General features: G+C 40.6%; 1 protein-coding gene across 1 annotated transcript; it reads right to left on the minus strand.

Annotated features, from left to right (window-relative positions):
* Nucleotides 1-2,001: 2,001 nt before the first annotated feature.
* On the minus strand, nucleotides 2,002-18,112 carry YWHAQ (tyrosine 3-monooxygenase/tryptophan 5-monooxygenase activation protein theta). The gene is made up of 6 exons (XM_070732967.1): nucleotides 17,827-18,112; nucleotides 16,046-16,414; nucleotides 4,541-4,664; nucleotides 4,211-4,374; nucleotides 3,533-3,628; nucleotides 2,002-3,017 (listed from the first exon to the last, which is right to left on the minus strand). Exons 2-6 carry the CDS (start codon nucleotides 16,337-16,339, stop codon nucleotides 2,958-2,960), a joined length of 738 nt encoding a protein of 245 aa, XP_070589068.1. The 5' UTR covers nucleotides 16,340-16,414; nucleotides 17,827-18,112; the 3' UTR covers nucleotides 2,002-2,957.
* Between the last annotated feature and the right edge of the window lie 316 nt (nucleotides 18,113-18,428).

Here is an 18,428-nt window from a genome sequence, read left to right on the forward strand (position 1 = left end):
CGGTCCACTTCCTCACGTGCCGTATGCTAGGAATTTAATTTAATTCATTCAATTTATAATCCATTGATTCCTATGGGAAACATTGATTTGTTTTACGAACTTTTCACCTTACGAATGTCGTCCTGGATCCAATTAAGTTCATAAGACAAGGTATCACTGTATTTAGTATTTCACTACTAACATTTTGCCCCTTAAATGTGACCCAACATTTTGCCACACCTAATCCAATGTTCAGTGGCATACTCCCCAGAGTGAAGGTGGCATTTTTAATTGGAGAAAAGGGGAGATGAAAGTACTTAATTTCAAAGAGAGAAAATTTTATCAGGCTACATATAGTGACAGCAAGATTCCTCAACATACTTTTTTCTTGCATTTCCAACCATAATCTCATCATTGAAGTCCTTTTGAGTTTACCTGATTAAGAAAATTGTTGTGATTGATCTCCATCCCTGGTCTAGCCAAACAAATGATGCTGCGCTGGCAGAATGCTTGAAGGCTGTAAAAGGTCTGGATGAGGAAGAACCTACTCACCCATGGCAAGGTGGAACGAATAATGTAAGATGGGAGTTTGCAACCGTAAAACACTCAGAGCCACTTGGACCTGTTTCCCACAGAAAATGGGGGCTACAAAACTTGGGTGTTTGTGGCCAACTCAACATCACTCCCACCTAGTCACATGATCACCACCCCCAGCTATACCTACCCAGCTTTTTTGTTTTCTGTGGGAAACTGGTCTCTTTCCTTCTCATTCCTGTTTTTCCCTCTCCCTCCTTTTCTTTTATTCTCTCCTCTCATTTGTTTCCCTTTCTCTCCCTCCAGCTTTATCTCTTCCTGTTTTTTTCTCTCATTCTTTCCCTTCCTCATTCTATCATTTTTCTCTTTTCCTCATTTTTTCTCATTTCTCTTTCATGCGTGCGTGCATTCACAAGCGGAGATACCTTTGCAATGTCAGCAGTGGCATTGATCGAAAGGCGCTCTCCAGGTGCCTTTAAATGTCACTCAAGGGATGCTTTCTAATAAATACTGGTGGCGGCACCACCCAGCTAGAATAATAAAACTCAGGGCGGAGGGAAAAGGGGGCCGAATCTTGCATGCACACCTGGGAATCAGGCTCAGGAAGCCAGAGAACCCGCACCAAAGACACTCGCCCATCAGCCTGTCCACTATGCATACCTTTAGCTGAGCCTGGCCACTCATTTTATTTATATACTCTTATATATTTATACACTCTCTTGAGGATATCCCTGCTCATGTGAGCCTTCCCGACCCAAGAACAGCTGGCCAGGGGTTCACGCAAGGAGACTTGTCTTCAGAGAAGCTACCACTTGTGCTTGTTCTTCATTGTACCCTGCTCTTGGATCCCATTCCCACCCCAGCAGCCCTCATGTTAACGAAGTTGGTGTTGGCCATAATCATGTTGGACCAGTGTCCTGGGGCGGAGAGATTACGTGACTGGGTAGCAGGGAACCGCAGGAGGGGCCAAAGAGCCACATGTGGCTCCAGAGCCATGGGTTGCAGACCCTGGGGCTAAAGGATCTGCCCTCCCCCTCACCCGACCCAGGTCATACTTTGTTCTTTTAACTCTGAATCAGAGTTTCTTTCCCCTAGTGTTAAGGTACTATTAGGTGACTGCACATCATAACTTGGTGCCATTTTTTTTCTTTTTAATGTCTTGGTTTTTAGTTTTAATGTGGTTTTGCATGTTCTTTGAACTTTTGATTGGGAGCCATTCGGAACTGCTTATGAGATGAATGGCTAGAAAAATATTTGAAATAAGCAGGAGGAAAATGGAAACCACAAATATTTCTATGAACGTTCTCAAAATATTGAGATTAACAAAGATTGAGATCAATGAACTTGGGGGTTGTTGAATTATTTTGTCCCCAGAGTTTATGTAAAGGATACAGTATAACTTGTCTTTACTTTCAATTCAGCAGTCCAGCTTGTTAAGTAAACAACTGTATTTTTAGAGAAGCTGCATGCAAATGTTACAAAGCAACATTTTATGGTTTATAAAATGTAATTTTATTTAATGTTATTTTGTTACATAGGGCATTAACATTTTCACAAGGCTTTTTTGGGACTACAATCAATGATTAGCAACACACAATAGTGGTCCATCTACCTACAGAACAAATCACTGGACGAACTTGACACCTTCATACATGTGCACAAATCTGCATGGAAAAGTTTTATACTTGGACATGTGACCACTTTCCCCATTCCAGTGTTAAGAAATGACATGCAATTTAGTCTGCCAAAAAGGCACTCCCTGTTTTCTGGCAGTAACATGCTGCTTCTAAGACATAATCAAGTGAATACCAGAACTACAAAGGCAGGAGTGTGATATTTTATTGGGAGGGGATAGCAATTGGACAGCAGCAACTGAAGAGTAAGAAGAGTCCCTGTATTTAAACACTCAATAGCTCCTGCTGTACACATACGTAGGAAGCCACACTACTATGCTTTCTATGTAGCCCAATACTCCCATATCCTACAGAAAGGAATTAACAATAGCATGTAAAATCAAACCAAGTAACCCCTGAATAATAAGGTAATGTGAAGAATTGTACTGCACAAAATGCTTTAGTTGTATTACTCAAACATTTGTGTTTTTTCCGTAATACCAAAACAATTGCTTGAAGGACCTGGTTCAGATTTATTTTAAAAAATACCAAATAACTTTAGTCTACTACTTAAAGTGTTTGGAAATTATTTGTTTATATGAAATTTAAGCCAGTATTAATACTTTTCTACAGCAGTAACCGCACACCAGGAAGGCCAAGACAAACACAAATCAAGGAATGGATTTTTCCCAAAGCTGCAGTGTGAAAAGACTATAAATTGATTTCCATACATATGGATGGGTTCTCTTTGCTATAGGAAATCCAAGTGGAGCTATAAGGAATGAGATGTGTAAAAAGATTTCTTGAGGAGAATGACACTTCAGGTACAGCTTAATTTTCTGCACCTTCCGCAGCATCACATTCTTCTCCTGCGCTGTCTGATGTCCATAACTAGAAAAAAGAACAACCAGACTGAAGTACAGCACATTCAGTTTAAATATATACTCATTCTAAATGACAAATAAGTAATGGCAAAGATAATTGGCTTTTTAAATGATAAATTAATTTCCTTTTAATAGCTTTACCTACATCATATGAAACTATAAACATCACATGTGTAATATACATTGTTTCCCTGAAAATTAAGACCCTGTCTTATATTTTTTTTATCCCTGAAATAAGCTCTTGGCCTTATTGCCATGCACTCAAAAGCCCAATTGGGCTTATAATCAGGAGATTACTTATTTTGGGGGAATAAGGTCTAATATGCATTTTTATTTACATTTAGCCAAGGGAAATAGTCTTAGAAAGACAATGTCAAAAATGCAGTCTACTTTTGTTCCTATAACAAACAGCCTTGGCTTGAAACTATTATTCCTAAAGATATTTCCCAAAGATTCACAATTAAGAGTTGCAAACTTAGATTTTAAACAGTTATTCTAAGAAAATTAAAAGGCATATCTTACTGTGAGGTTGTCTCTAAGCAACTGCATGATGAGTGTGCTATCTTTGTATGAGTCTTCATTCAGTGTATCAAGTTCAGCAATGGCTTCATCAAAAGCCTATAAGGGACACAAAAACCAATCTTAATTCATTTCAGGAAGATCTCCCCAAAGTAAACATTTAGTTAGAAAGCTAAATCAACTTTCTTCATAAGCATATATTATTTCTTTAATGAAAACTGCTCTGCATTATATTCAGGAACTAATAATTATTAATACAAAGCCTGTCTGATGAAGCATTTAAGCAAAAAGAGGGAGAGATATTTAGTCACAATATATTCATCTGGTCAACAAGATTTATCATACATACTTTAGATAAAAGGAAAAAGAGAGCATTCAGCCCTAAACACTGTTCCCCCCAATTAAGTTTCACTGAGATAAATGAAGGCAATGATGCAATCTTATATAGTGTAAATTGCATCCTGAAATCACTAAGTGATTAATTTGAAGAACAATTAAGTGCCCTTTTGTACACTTCATTGTTAATGGGCCTCATGTTTTAGCACATAATAGCAAATCATGGGAAAAGATACACCAATCTAGACTATATAAGAACTCTATGTTTTCTACACGCTGTTCTCATTTAAGAAAATAAGCAGATGGGGACTACAAATGCATGCACACATACACAAAATAACTTACTGTCTTGGCCAATGTGCAGGCCAATTCTGGATTATTGAGAATCTCATAATAAAACACCGAAAAGTTAAGCGCTAGACCCAAACGAATTGGATGTGTAGGTTGCATCTCTTTCTTGCTGATATCAAATGCTTCTTGATAAGCTGCCTGTGAATTTTCTATTGTTTCTGTCAAGAAAAAGGAAAAATAAGTGAAAGTGGCCTAAAAAAATTAGCTAGGACTACTACTATCCACAGAAACAGGCCGTATACATAATGCCTCTGCCTTTTATAATGCCTTCATACACATTGGTTCTAGCTGAAAACAAGAGATTTATATGAACACAGTACTCACGTTTCCTGTCGTCTTCTCTTGCAACTTCTGCAAGATAACGGAAATAGTCTCCTTTCATCTTCAGATAAAAGACCTTGCTCTCTGGATTAGTTGCATTAGCTATTAAGTATTTGTCCAGCAGTTCCTATCACAATAAAAATGAACACATTTGGTCATGTATCACCTTGCTTGGGTTCAGATAAAATTTTGCCACCATAATAGGGTACATTACATGATTACATTAAAAACATTTGAACTACTGTTCTAGGTTGTAACTGGGCACAGTTGCACTTTGGTTAAGAGAATGCCTTTAATAAAAGGAAGTTCTACAGTTATCTTGTTAATTGTGCAATACACAATATCTAGGCCAAGCTTTCCGCCCTGACAGAAAGGGGAAGAGTCTGGTATTGTATGAGGGGCAGTTGTGCATGTGTAGGTACAGCTTCATTTGTGTGAGCAACAGGCACATGGGCCAGTTACAAATAGACCAATAGGCATATCTAGGCATTATGAGGACCCTTATCTATACATACTATTAATAAGAAATTGAGGAACTCCAATAAATAAGAACAGCATAATACTTATACCTATTAAACCATAAACATTAAAAATTTGGCAGTTAGGCTTACAACATCCCCATTAAATCCTCTAATCTACTTCACCTGATTCCAGTGTTTTGGGGGGGAAACAAGGTCTTTTAAGTATTTTTCAGAATGCTAAGAGAGTACGGTATTTATGCTAACTGGTCATACACTTATTTAATTTAAAATTCACCCCACATTTCATTCAATATTTCAAGGCAACATGCATAGCTCCCCCTGCTATTTTCCCTCATACCTATTTGAAACAGCAACCTAGATTTTCCAATTCCTAATCAAATGCCTTAATTACTATACAATTCTAGAGGTTTACAAATGTTCACTATAAATATTAATACAACTGTTCTGAAGCATTCATGGGCCAGGAAAAACTATTCATCTGCTCACCTGGGATGATTTTTTAAAATGCTATCAAGCATTGTCGGTCCTTCCCGTTTTCCTTCCTCAATCCTCTTTTTTTTTAAAAAATAATTTTTTTATTATTATTTTTATTATTAATTATTATTATATTTGTATGCCGCCCCCTCCAAAGACTCAGGGCGACTCACAAAAATAACAACAATGTAACAAATCTAATACATTAAAAGAAGTCTAAACCCCATTATTTAAAAACCATACAACACACTTTTGTTGTTGTTCACTCAAGCCTTTTTTCCCTTATTCTTTCAGCACTATGTAATATAAACATTACTTTGCTTTCTAATTTAATTAATGAAGGGGCTTTCATGTGTTCACAATACAAAAATTAGAGTATCTGAAGAATATTGCTAGAGTGATTATTTTAAATGTGGGTGGAACAGTTATTTTCCCAAAATCTTAAATGAACATTTTGTGTCAACTGAAGCAGTTTGCCCAATTAAAAAACTATTTTGCAACAAAGATTCTTCAACAGCAATATATGGCTCTTTGTGGTGGTTTGCAAAATCATTTAAAAATTATATTAATATCATTCTGTACATGTTTATATGCTGTTCTAATCTGTAAGACTATCCAAGCCTGAAAAACAACAGTGTGTGTGTGCGATAATTTGTATTTGTGTAGTGTGGCAAGCTGTAGTATCCCTTCCCAACTAAATATGCAAAAGGGATAAAAGATACATAATGCCTAAAGTTTTTTACCCACTGGTAAAATGAAACTTCTATCAGAATTTCTATTTTTACTTTTAATTTTGACTTAAATCATTCTCTTAATAGTGCAGAAACACCATGCTGCTCAATGCAAGAGTTATGTGCATATCTTTCCAGGCAAGAAAATTCAAGAGTACAGTACTCAGTTTATTTTGTAATGTTCCAGACGATCTTTTAACTTTCCATTTTATGTAATTTCTCTCAACATTCAGTGGTTACTTTGAACATTTCTATAGTTTCATACATTTGGTTTAAATGTCTTAAATTTAGCTATCTGGGAAGCTTTATACCATTCTTTTTATTGAATTCTTTTGAACTGAAAATTCATAGAAATCTGATTTACAATGAAGCATTTCTGCCAACATTGTGCATTCTGAAACAATATGTTCAACTATTAGATCCTCTATTGCAGTGATTTTCAACCTTTTTTGAGCCGCGGCACATTTTTTTACATTTACAAAATTCTGGGGCACACCACCAACCAAAATGACACAAATCTAATAAATAAATAAATAAATAAATAAATACATACATACATACATACATACATAAATAACCCCCTCATATATACAATCCCATGTAACATCCCCTTATAAATACCTGTACAGTCAATCATCAATCATCCCTCCTGAAATTTATACCACTGTCTCATTTCTGGGTACTTCTCCTGTCTTTCCCCCTTTTCTCTCTCATGTTTCTCATTTCTCTCTCTTCCTCCCTTTTTCCCTCATTCCTTCTCTCTCTTTCCTTTCTCTCATTCCCTTTCTCTCTATCCTTTCTATCTCTCACTTGTTCTTTCTCTCCCTCCCTTTCTGTCTCTTTCCTTTCTCTCATTCCCTCTTTGTCTCCTGGGGCTGACTGCGCCTGCCCTCCACCCCCCACCGCGGAGGGAAAGCATTTGGCATCGGCACCGCCAACCCCCCCCTCCAGGAGCAGAAAAAGCCTCAGCAACGGAGCCGAAAGGCAAACGGCGCGATCCGTCACTTAGGCTTTTGCTGCTCCTGGAGGGGGGGGGGAGGATTTTCTCCTCCCCACCCCCCTGGCAGCCAAACGTCGCTGAGGCTTTGGGCATCGGCACCTTCCCCTCCACGAGCAGCAAAAGCCTCAGTGACGGAGCCGAAAGGCAAACAGCATGCCCCGTCGCTGAGGCTCTTGCTGCTCGTAGAGGGGTGGCGCTGATGCTCCCTCTCGCCGTCCCCATCTTCCCGCGACTGCCTGGGGCCGCTGCAGCCGGCACACTCCCGCTCCCACCGCTAGTGCCCTCCCGCCGGGCCCAAAGGACACTTGCCGCCGACGCCAGGAAACTCCAGCTGGGTGGGGCGCTGCCGGTGCCTCCGAGCTCCCACTCGCAGCTGTCCCCCGGCTCCTGCCTGATGCCGCGGTTTCTGGCGCTCTCCTGCTGGGCCCCAAAGAAGGAAGCCAGGAAAAAGTAGGCGCGAAGAATCAAGCTCTCCTTTTTCCCGCCTTCCTTCTTTGGGGCCCAGCAGGAGCGCGCCAGAAACCGCGGCAACGGGCAGGAACCGGGGGACAGCTGCGAGTGGGAGCTCGGAGGCACCGGCAGCGCCCCACCCAGCTGTAGCTTCCCTAGGAGCTTGGCGGCACACCTGACTGTGTCTTGCGGCACACTAGTGTGCCGCGGCACACCGGTTGGGAAACGCTGCTCTATTGAGGTATCTAAATGTCTATTTGTGGGCCTCTCTTGATCTTTACAGGAGCACATTTCATTTAAGCACCATCTCCCATCTTCCTTTTAGTATCTCTATAACATTAATTCATACAGCTGTAGCAGCAACCTATTCCCAGTAACCTGATATCTGTAACACTCTTGTAATCTAGGTACATGCCCCATTTTTTAAACAAAAAAAATAACCAGTTATAGAACTGAAAATGTTATCTTTGCTTATTTACAATGTAAAGTCTGAAAACACAGATACATTCTGCTTGTCTTATCTCATAACATTGCAGGTATGATCTGCCATAATTAGGTGTTTTAGATGAACATTTATTTTTTATACAAGTTTCTATGCTGCTTAATTTTTGTACTTACTATACGTATTAAAACAAATTCTACCCATAGTTGTCGACTCCTAAACCACAGACATATTAATATGACAAATTTCACTGGTGCCAGTGTAGTAATAAGTATATACCATGATATAAGATCATACAGCAGAGCAATATACAGTACATGATGCACAGAATATGATGTACATATGGAAACAAATGACTAGTTTTTTTCTTAACTACTTGTATGAGGATTATTCTTTATATTATTCATGTTGTCTGTCAGGCCTGGAAATCATGTCTGAGGCCTTGGATCTTCAAGCCTGCCACATTTGGTGCTCTGGGAAACTGGGAGAGGGGATAGGATGGAGCTGGGGAGATATATAGTCAACATAACATTCCTTTCTCCAAGAGTTAAGGCACTCTGCCCTGCAACTAGTGGAGTGTTCACTGGGAAGCATTTCCAATTGGGACAGTGCATTGATTGGATCATGTGATGGACATATGGGTGCTGGGGCAAGGACTTGGACGTTCTTTTGAGTGGGAAAAATCAGGAAGCTTTCAGATTCATGTTTTCCCAGATGTGCCAATGTGACATCTCTACTAAATTGGAACTTTGAGGAAACTACATTTAGAGTGTGTGTTAGTTACTTGGAACTTTGACATTAACCCGAATCACCTTTAAAATTATTAACTAGCGCCCCAAAACTCCGGGGTGCTGTCTGGGGTCCTGAGCCCTGAACATCAACCTGAAAACGGGTGGCACACTTAGGAAAGATAGAGTAAGACAAGAAAGTGACAGAGTGCAAAGCAGGGGCTGGCTCGTTGATTTATGTCAAGACCATCTACTCCCCTTCCCAAGCCATGATGGAAGCAGGAGGACATTGTCTTGTATGAACTGCACCAGTAAAGGCTAAACCAATTCCGTTGTATACACAGTGTACAATGATAATAAAGGATTTGAACTTAAACTATGCCACATATTGTAATTCTATATACCTACTATCGTGTGTCCCCACAATCAGGCATGCGCTGAAATAAGCCCCCCGCCGCCGCCAACTACTTTCTGGGGAAAGAGGGGAACATGCCAGCAGCCACTCTTTTTGAGGCAGCCATTCTTTTGGCCAGGAAAGCAAGAGCAAGCGAGAGGCAGATGCACGCACCCCCATGGGACTATAGTCCAGCTCCTCGGGGCTTTGCCTATGGCAATTTGAAACACACTCCTGCCTGCAAGGAAGAGGAGGTGGGCATCGATACCTGCCTCGCATGGAAGCACACTCCTTGCAATAAGGGTTTTTAAATTATTAAACATTACATTTGTTATATGCTGTTTTACTATTGTTGTTAGCCGCCCCGAGTCTGCGGAGAGGGGCGGCATACAGATCTAATAAATAAAATAAATGTGGTGGCAAGGCCGGTCACAGCAAACCCACAACTGCAGGGCTTGAGCACAAATGGGTACATCCATCCCCTCCCTGTCACTGCGCATGCAGCAGCCAGGGCTTTCCAGGTCCCTGCTGGAGGAGTCGTATGCTGACCTGGAGCTACTGCCACTGTTCCCTGCGGCAGAGGTGCTAGTGCACTGCAACTTTCGGGCACTCACTGCTTGTGCCTCTGCGGCTACTGACGTTGCAGAGCCCTGCAGTCAACTAGAGAGTGCCGGGCCATGGATCAGCCTTGCCACCCCTTCGGTTCTGCCTCCTGGCCCCGCCTCCCTCTCTGGATCAGGCCGCTCATCCTCCACCTGTCCTCCCCATGGGAATCCCCTTCACCCAAGAGCCAGAGGAGGGTCAGTGGACACAACACCAAGGAATGCGACAGAGGTATAAATCCCATGTAGGACATGCATCTCACGGCCAGTCCACCCTGCCACCTCCAAATTGCGCCTCACTGCAAGATGTGTGTCCTATCTGACACATGCAGCTCTGTCATGTTCCTTGATTTTGTGTCCAGAGAAGTCCATTGTAAAAGAGTTTTTGCAAGTTCAAGAAGTTTGATTGAACTCGCAAAAGGTTTTCTTCTACAATGGACTTCTCTGGACACAACACCAAGGAACATGATGGAGTTACAAGTATCAGGTAGGACATGTGTCTTGCAACGTAATACGTCCCACCTGCCAGAAACCAGACTCTGTGAGACTCATCACGCTACCGTCACTGCATTGTGGAGCAGGACTCTGCAAGGCTTGTGCTGTTACATGTACAAAACACAGGACCCCAGCTGTGCTGTATGATGAAGCTCACAGCAGTCCTGCAGTTCGTGCTTGCAATGGCACAACAAACCTTGTAGAGTCCTGCTCCACGAGGCGGTTGTGGCAGGCCAACTGCTCGGCCAGTGCCAAGGACGATAAGGCCAAGGCTCTATTTCAGGGTTCCAAAAAAATAAGCCCCTGTCTTATTTTCAGATAAACAGGGTATAAACCAGATTATTAGCATAATCCCTTGTTCATTGCTTTAAAGTATGACCCAAGATCTTAATAATCTTCATCAGAAAACTCTCAGAAGACTGATGAATCAGATTAAACAAACAATAAGTACACTATCAATTTAATTGTGCAAATTTACTCCTTTGAAATAAACAATATTGCAGCAAGACTTCCTTCCAGGTAAACTGGTTAAGGGAGACATTGATACAATATTTGGATTGCTGTGTATCTTCATTTAGAAGAAACTATTCGGCATTCAAGTCTAATAAATTAAAATGAATTAAATTAATTTAAATTCTATACTAACCAACACTGCATCATGCACCATTTACACCATTTAATATTTTATTTTATTTTATTAATTATCAAGGGACAAGGAACCTTGAAATGCTTGTCTAGGCACTTGTAACTTTGAACAGCTACATAACAGAATCCTACATTTCAAATGGCACAGACCACAGTCACTTTTTAAACAAGTAAAAAATGTTTGTAAGGCCAGGCTCCCCATAAGAAAATTTAACCGCTATATTCCAAGAAAGGGAGTTTCAATTAATTCATAGTTATCTTGCAGAATCTTTAATGCACATTAATTTATTTCAAGTTGAAGCCTGAAATATTATTGCTAAGATGAATCATTCATCAAATTAGACCTAATGCCACTACTTTAAATGTCAAAATGTCCATACACAATGTTCTACATTACTTTCAACTTTATGTATACATTTAAGTAATGTAAACTTATGGGCAGATACTGCAAAGAGGAAACATACAGATTAGTTACAAATCATGCAATGACCAAATTAGTCCAATTATAAATTCTGATATTGATAATACTTGGGGGGGGGGGGGTATCTAACCATGTTAGCACCGTGTTTTTGAATCTAAAAAGCAATGTTGATGCTTTTAGCAAAAAAACCCAAAATGAAAACAAAATAACAAAAATATTTCTAATTTTCACAATTAGGTTCATATGGGAAATATCACTGGATAATCAAGATTGTTGCTATTGGAGAGGGAAACATTTTGCCTCATACTTCATACAAATGTTAATAAAAGAATGTCTACCCCTCCCCTCAAGGGAATAAGTACTTAATGATTCAGCAATAATAACAACAATGATACTTGTTTTGTCTATTCTTATTGTTTTGTTTAGGGATAATAGGTACATTCGCTGCTCAGAATTCATAATAAAATGAAGACAAATATAATTCTAGGAAATGGGAAAAAATTCAAAAATGCCTAGTAAGGAAAAAAAAACCACATTGACCTCCATGGCTCAAACCTTATACGAGAGACAGGCAATTTAGTGCTTCCAGATGCTTTGACCATCAACTCCCATGAGACCCAGTTAGCATATTCAAAAGCAGAGAAGATTTGAGATAAAAGTATATTCATTACAACAAAATGTCTTGCTACCGTTATTCAACTTAACTCTTTAGAGATATCTATCTAAGGTTATATATCACTTACATACACAAAAACTGGCAGAGACAATCTAAATGTGCTAGTCAGGAAAGAGAACATTCTGTTTTTCTCCCAGAATGTTCCATGTATTCCCCAGAATACACCACTCTGAGCATCAGAATTGGTTCATGCAATTCTCAAGTAAGTTACCCACAATAGGAAAAAAATAATAGTGTTCTGGATGAGTACAAGGATAATCTAAATATAACTCACCAAGGCATAATATACTATGGAAATTTTGTTTCTATCTGCTTCTATCTATTATGTCTTGTCTGTTACATGTATCCTATTGAAATCTGGGATATACTGTAGCCCCAAAGTGCCTCCTCTAAACATTAGCCTATGAATTGTAAAATTGTATGTACAGAAAAAGGAATAAAATACATTGGAAATATGTATTCAACTTAATTTCAATTAAATTGAATTCAGTTTTTTATCTAGCCTTACCAACTGTTGAATTTCAGTGCTTTGAACATACAGAGGCCAAAATAAGTTTCAGTCTATAAAATACATGGCGCTGCTATATTTTAAGTTCCAGGATTTTTTAAAAATTGAAGTAGTTAAATCTATTTATCAGGCTGGGACAAACTGGAAATGTGTTTATTATTCTGCAAGTACCAGACATAAAAACTATCCCTCAGATGTAGATCAATATTACATTTATCTGAAAAATGGTGGAGACAGTACTATATTCTTTATGATGAAATCACCACTGACAGCTCAGGATACAAGAAATAATATGAAAGACTGTGAGGAAGTTAGATGAGTAAATACTGTCCCATACTCCTACCTCCCACAAAAACCTCAAAAGATTTGATTGTTCTATAAATCATCTGCGAAGCTTGCTGTAAAATATTCTTTCTGGTCAGCCTGGATCTAAGGTTTAAACCCAAACATCTGTTATATTATTCTTTTATAAAACAAAATTTGAGCAAATGTCTAGCAATACTGTAGTACTAACATAGGAATCTATGCTTCAAAAATTCAATTCATATGTTCTACTACTGTATTCTACATTAGGTAACTAGGCTGTTTCAACCAAAATTCATTATGATATCAAAGAACAAAGCATTCATATGTGCATTGTACCTCAAAAATAAACATTTACTGGAGATGAGCATGATAAGCAAAGTTATCCATAATGGCTTATACGCTATAGTTTCTTTTTTGGAATGGTTTTACAAATTAAATTTGTGGACTAATTTATAGACAAATTCCTTGTGTGTGTCCATTCCTCTTGGCCAATAAAGAATTCACTTCTCTATTCTATTTCATTCCACCCCATCACTGTAAGATTCATTTTTTTTTTAAATACATGAATATTTAAAACAGATCATATTGAACAGAATTATATTATTTGATATGTTCTACAAACCTGAACAATCCTATATGACTTGTACAAAATGTATTGCTAACTATAATTATAATCTGTCATTAGGCAAAGATAGACTAAGTACTGTACATTAGTTTAAATGACTTCTTTTCTAAGGCTTAGACTTCCTGAGCAGTTTATAGAAATCCAGCTAAGAAGTACTTAGCTGATCCTGGCTCATTTAACAAGGTAAGTAGAAGCAACTGGATAGGATATGAATGGAAGACCACCAGGAAATTTCAGGATAGTAGATTATATACTGGAAAGTTTAAAAGAATCCTAGAAGAAAAGAGTGGCAAAACATTTGACTCAGACTTTTATATTCCTAAAAATGGTCTAACGATTAAAAATGTCAGATCTATCTCTTAGCCTAGTTATTTCAAGCTGGAAAAAATTAAGAAATTTGCTTGTGTTAAAGAAGTTAGTGGCACATAACAGAGATGACTAAGGATTGGCTAGGATTCAAAAGATTCAACAGCTACACCCAGAAGCACAAACTTTCCCTGTGAACTTTTCATTTTCTTTTGAAAGCAGATTAAATACCATAATCTATTTAAAAAATAAACTTATTTCTGAAATGTTCTACTAAACAATACTACTATTAATAATTTATTGGACTTGTATGCCGCCCCTCTCCGAGGACTCGGAGTGGCTCACAACAAATAATACAAATACAAATATAATATTAAAAATAGTTATAAAAACCCATTATAAAAAGCAGTCATACAATCCAGACAAACCATACATAAAATAAAACAGCTAGGGTATATCACTTTCCCTAAGCTTGGTGACATAGGTGGGTTTTCAGGAGCTTGCAAAAGGCAAGGAGGGTGGGGGCAGTCCTAATCTCGGGGGGGGGGGAGTTGATTCCAGAGGGCTGGGGCCACCAGAGAAGGCTCTTCTCCTGGGTTTCGCCAGACGGCATTGTTTTGTCGACGGGACCTGGAGAAGGCCCACTCTGTGGGACCTAATCGGTCGCTGGGATTCGTGCCGCAGAAGTGATCACCTTGGCAACCTTAGCAACCTGCCAGTGACATCAAAGCTCCACCCCCGGAATCTCTTCGTGGGAGGGATTCCCCATTCCGGTTCGATCGAATTTTGCGTAAAGTTCGTCCGAACTTGCCGAACCCAAACACCGTTGGGTTCGCCCATCACTAGTCATTACCAATACGGTGGAGTACAATGGTACAAAATGCTGTTTGGGGGGGGGGGGGGAGTCATTTTGGGGCAAATATCAAAAGATGAAATTTTTTTGCTGCCACAAAATTACATGTGCATTACAAACAATATAACAACTGAACACGATCACAGACAGAAACACTTTTACACATTTAAAGAGAAAAGCATTTGTGTTGATTGACTGAATTCTATTAATCAGACCACCAAGCTAGAAATTAAAAACTTTAATGAAACTTATATTTTAATTTTAAAATGTATAGAAATTATCTTAATTGAAAACATATTCAACTAGAAATTTCAATAAACATGAAATGCGAGGTATTTTCCATCTGAAGCACCAAAATATAGGTTAACCCCTATGTTTTTTTGGAAAAAGACTAACAACTCCCAAGAATCCTTTGACATTATCACTGAAAACTAGTGGTACAATTTTTTTTAATCATATTGAGGTAGGAACATAATTGAAAGGTAGCAAAAACACAATAGAGATTTAATAGAATTTCAAAAACAAATCACATTCAAATTATGGGGAGTTTAGGTAAAGCTGTTTGTCTCTCAAAAATATTCAAATTGCCCAGGCTCAACCAAAGCACTTACTACTTTATGTGTGTGCATGCCTCCAAGTCAGTCTCTGTTCCTGTTAATTGTCCTGACAGGTCCATGTAATCTTCTTGGCAACATTTTTGGAAGTGGTTTGCCATTACCACTTTCCTTGGGCTGAGAAAAAGTGACTAGCCCAAAGTCACTCAGGTGGCTTCCATGCCTAAGACTAGACTACAACAAAATATTCTGGTTTTTAACCTGGCACTTTAATTCACTATACCAAACTGGCTCTAGTTAATTGCCATCTAAGCAGGTTAAAACTTATATACTATTTAAATATTTTAAAGTGATTTACCGTATTCATCTCTATTACAATTAATCAAAGTGCTTAGTCAGTCACAAATATAGTAGCTACAGAACATCAATAGATACTTTGGCCATCTTGAGAAAATATACATATTTTCTTTTATCACTTCTTTTTACTATGCTTAGCATTAACATTTCCATATTCATTAAATTCTTGATATAAAAAATGTTATCTGCTAAATATTTACAGGATCTTAATTGTGAATAGGATTAAGTATAATTTAATCAATGTTTTTTCTACAGTAACTTTTCAGAATCTAAAGATTCCTCAGTGAAAACCTATTTTTTTAATTTAACGGTACTTTTGGTAATCAAATTCTTAAATTTATACTACAATTTTTATTAGTATCGCAGAGAAAGGCAATTCATTCTTTTCACTAGACATCAACCTCTAATTAAAATATTATCACATAAAATTTGAAACCAAAATGACCATAGCCAACTCACCAAAACAGTAGTACAGATGGACTTAAGCTCACATTCTACTTTCTCTCGATAATCCTTGACAAGTTGCATTTTCTTATCATTGCCATCCGTTTTCTGTTCAATGCTCGAGATCACCCGCCAAGCAGAGCGCCGCCCCCCAACAACATTTTTATAGGCTACAGAGAGAAGGTTGCGTTCTTCATTGGATAATTCAGCACCTTGCTCTGTCACTGCCTTCATGCAGGTTGCCATATCATCATAGCGCTCTGCCTGCTCAGCCAGCTTGGCTTTCTGGATCATCTCGGTCTTTTCCATGTTAAACTGCAGTGGGGTCTGAGCAGTAAGGCAACTGATTTAGGAGGAAAGATGAACTGTACAGTTGCTCAAAACCTGAAACATCAAAGAAACACTCTTCAGTCTGTGGTTTATTTTTTCCCCTCAAGACAAAAGACCTAATGTTAAATTATTTATTATTATTATTAGTTATGAGACTTGTATGCCGCCCCTCTCTGAAGACTCAATATCCAACATAAATACAATATCCAACATGGGTTTAGGAAGTCAGAGCAATAAAAAAGGCAATGAGACTAAGAAATAAACCAAGTTTCCTACTTGCAAGCCACCAGATCAGAGCAAAAAAAATAAAAATGCCTTTCCTCTACCAGAAAATAACACGAGGGGGGTGGGGACGATTGCTTGCTCCTCCTATTCCAAAAACGACGAAGACTATCTATGTAAAGGAGACACCAGAAATGGTGGTCAGCAATTTTTAAAAAAAGACTCCTTAGGTTGAACACCCAAATGACATAATATTCAACTACCTTGGAAAGTCTTCCCCACAAGGTTTCTCCTCTCCCTCCCCACCCTCCCACTCCCAAAGCAGCCTTTGAAGTGTAATTTTATGGGGGCAAACGGTCCAGAGACCAACCCGAATAAGCGCGATTGGGACTCCTTGCCACAGGGAGAGCAGCAGGACCGCCAAGGCGACGATCCAAGAGGAATGATGGACGAGGAACGGGGGCGGTTCGTGCTCTAGAGCCGAGGAGCGATTTATACGGAATCGCTCCCAGAGACTGGCACCCTCCGGGTGATCTTTCTTTTTTTTCTCCAAGGCTGAGATACACCACCGCCCCCGCCACCCAGCGGTAGGTGCTGCCCGCGAGGTAAAGCAACCATAAAAAGCTAAAAGAATCTCGTTTGGCGAAGGAGACGAACCGGGGGGGGGGGAGGGAGAGACGGAAGCGAAGGGCACAAAAGGTCCCTTGACCTGTTCCGGAGGCCCATTAAAAAGCCTCCGACGGAAAGCGTAGGACTGTAAAAGCAGACGGGGGGAGGGAGGGAGGGAGGAAAGAAAATGAATCCGCATCGGAACGTCTTTTTCCCCCCCTCAGCTCCTCCTTTGGAAGGAAGGCAGCAGCGGAAAGGCCTTTGTCCCCGGAGAAGGGGGCCAAGCCCGAGACGGAGGCGGCGGTGAGGTAAAAGGGCACCGTCTATAGTCACCACCCATCCCCCGGGCCCTGCCTTCCCTTCTCCCGCCGTCCCATAAAAAACGCTGCTGCAGGTCCGGTGCGAAATGGCGGCGGCAGCGCCTCTCAGTCCCTCTTTCTCTCCCTTTCTCCCCGCGCCTGCTTGCCTGGCCTCCCCTGCCTGTCAGGGGACACCGAGTCCCGCGCCGCCTCCACAAAATGGACGACGCGGCGAGAGAATTCGCGAAGCAGGAAAGACGCCCGAGGCGAGGACGTTCCCCGCTTCTTTCTTCGGGCCGAACCGACGCCCACCCCCTCCCCCCTCTTTACTCTCACCGGGCTCCGCTGAGGCGCTGGGCCGGCCGGCTGGCGCCTTACTTGGGGTCGGCTGCGCTCGCTCCGCTCCGGCGAGGCGGGGAAAGGAGGAGGAAAGAGAGGGAGAAGAAGAGGGAGGGGAAAAAAAAAAAGCAGCTCCGTTTTTCAGCGCAAAGAAGCAGCGTTGCTAAAAAGGGCGTTGGCACAAAGCGAGCCTCTTCCCCCTTGCTAGGCCCGCGCTCGCGCGGCTGCACCTATCAAGGAGCGCCCTCGGGGCCCTGACTCCGCCTCTCCCGCCCTTGCCGCCAATCCGGTTTCCGGGCGCCGCCGCGAAGGCGGACGGAATCAGGGCGCAAGTTCGGTTGGTCGGTGGGCCGCCGCAGCTAAAGGCACGGGGTTTCCTCCAATTAGATCCAGGGTGAGGTGACGTCATCGTCGCCATGGAAATGCTGCTACAGCCCCCCTCCTCCCTTTTTTTGCCCCGCCCATCTTTTTTCTGTCTCTCTCACACACGTTTGCTTTCCCAGCCCTTTTTGGAAGGGTGGGCCGGGCGAGGCAAGAGAGGGTGCGGAGTCGGTCTCGTGCCGCTGCGGTGTCTGCGACCTGTGTTTCTTGCAGGGCAG

The sequence above is a fragment of the Erythrolamprus reginae genome, chromosome 1 (assembly GCF_031021105.1).
Source record: "Erythrolamprus reginae isolate rEryReg1 chromosome 1, rEryReg1.hap1, whole genome shotgun sequence".
NCBI lineage: Eukaryota > Metazoa > Chordata > Lepidosauria > Squamata > Dipsadidae > Erythrolamprus > Erythrolamprus reginae.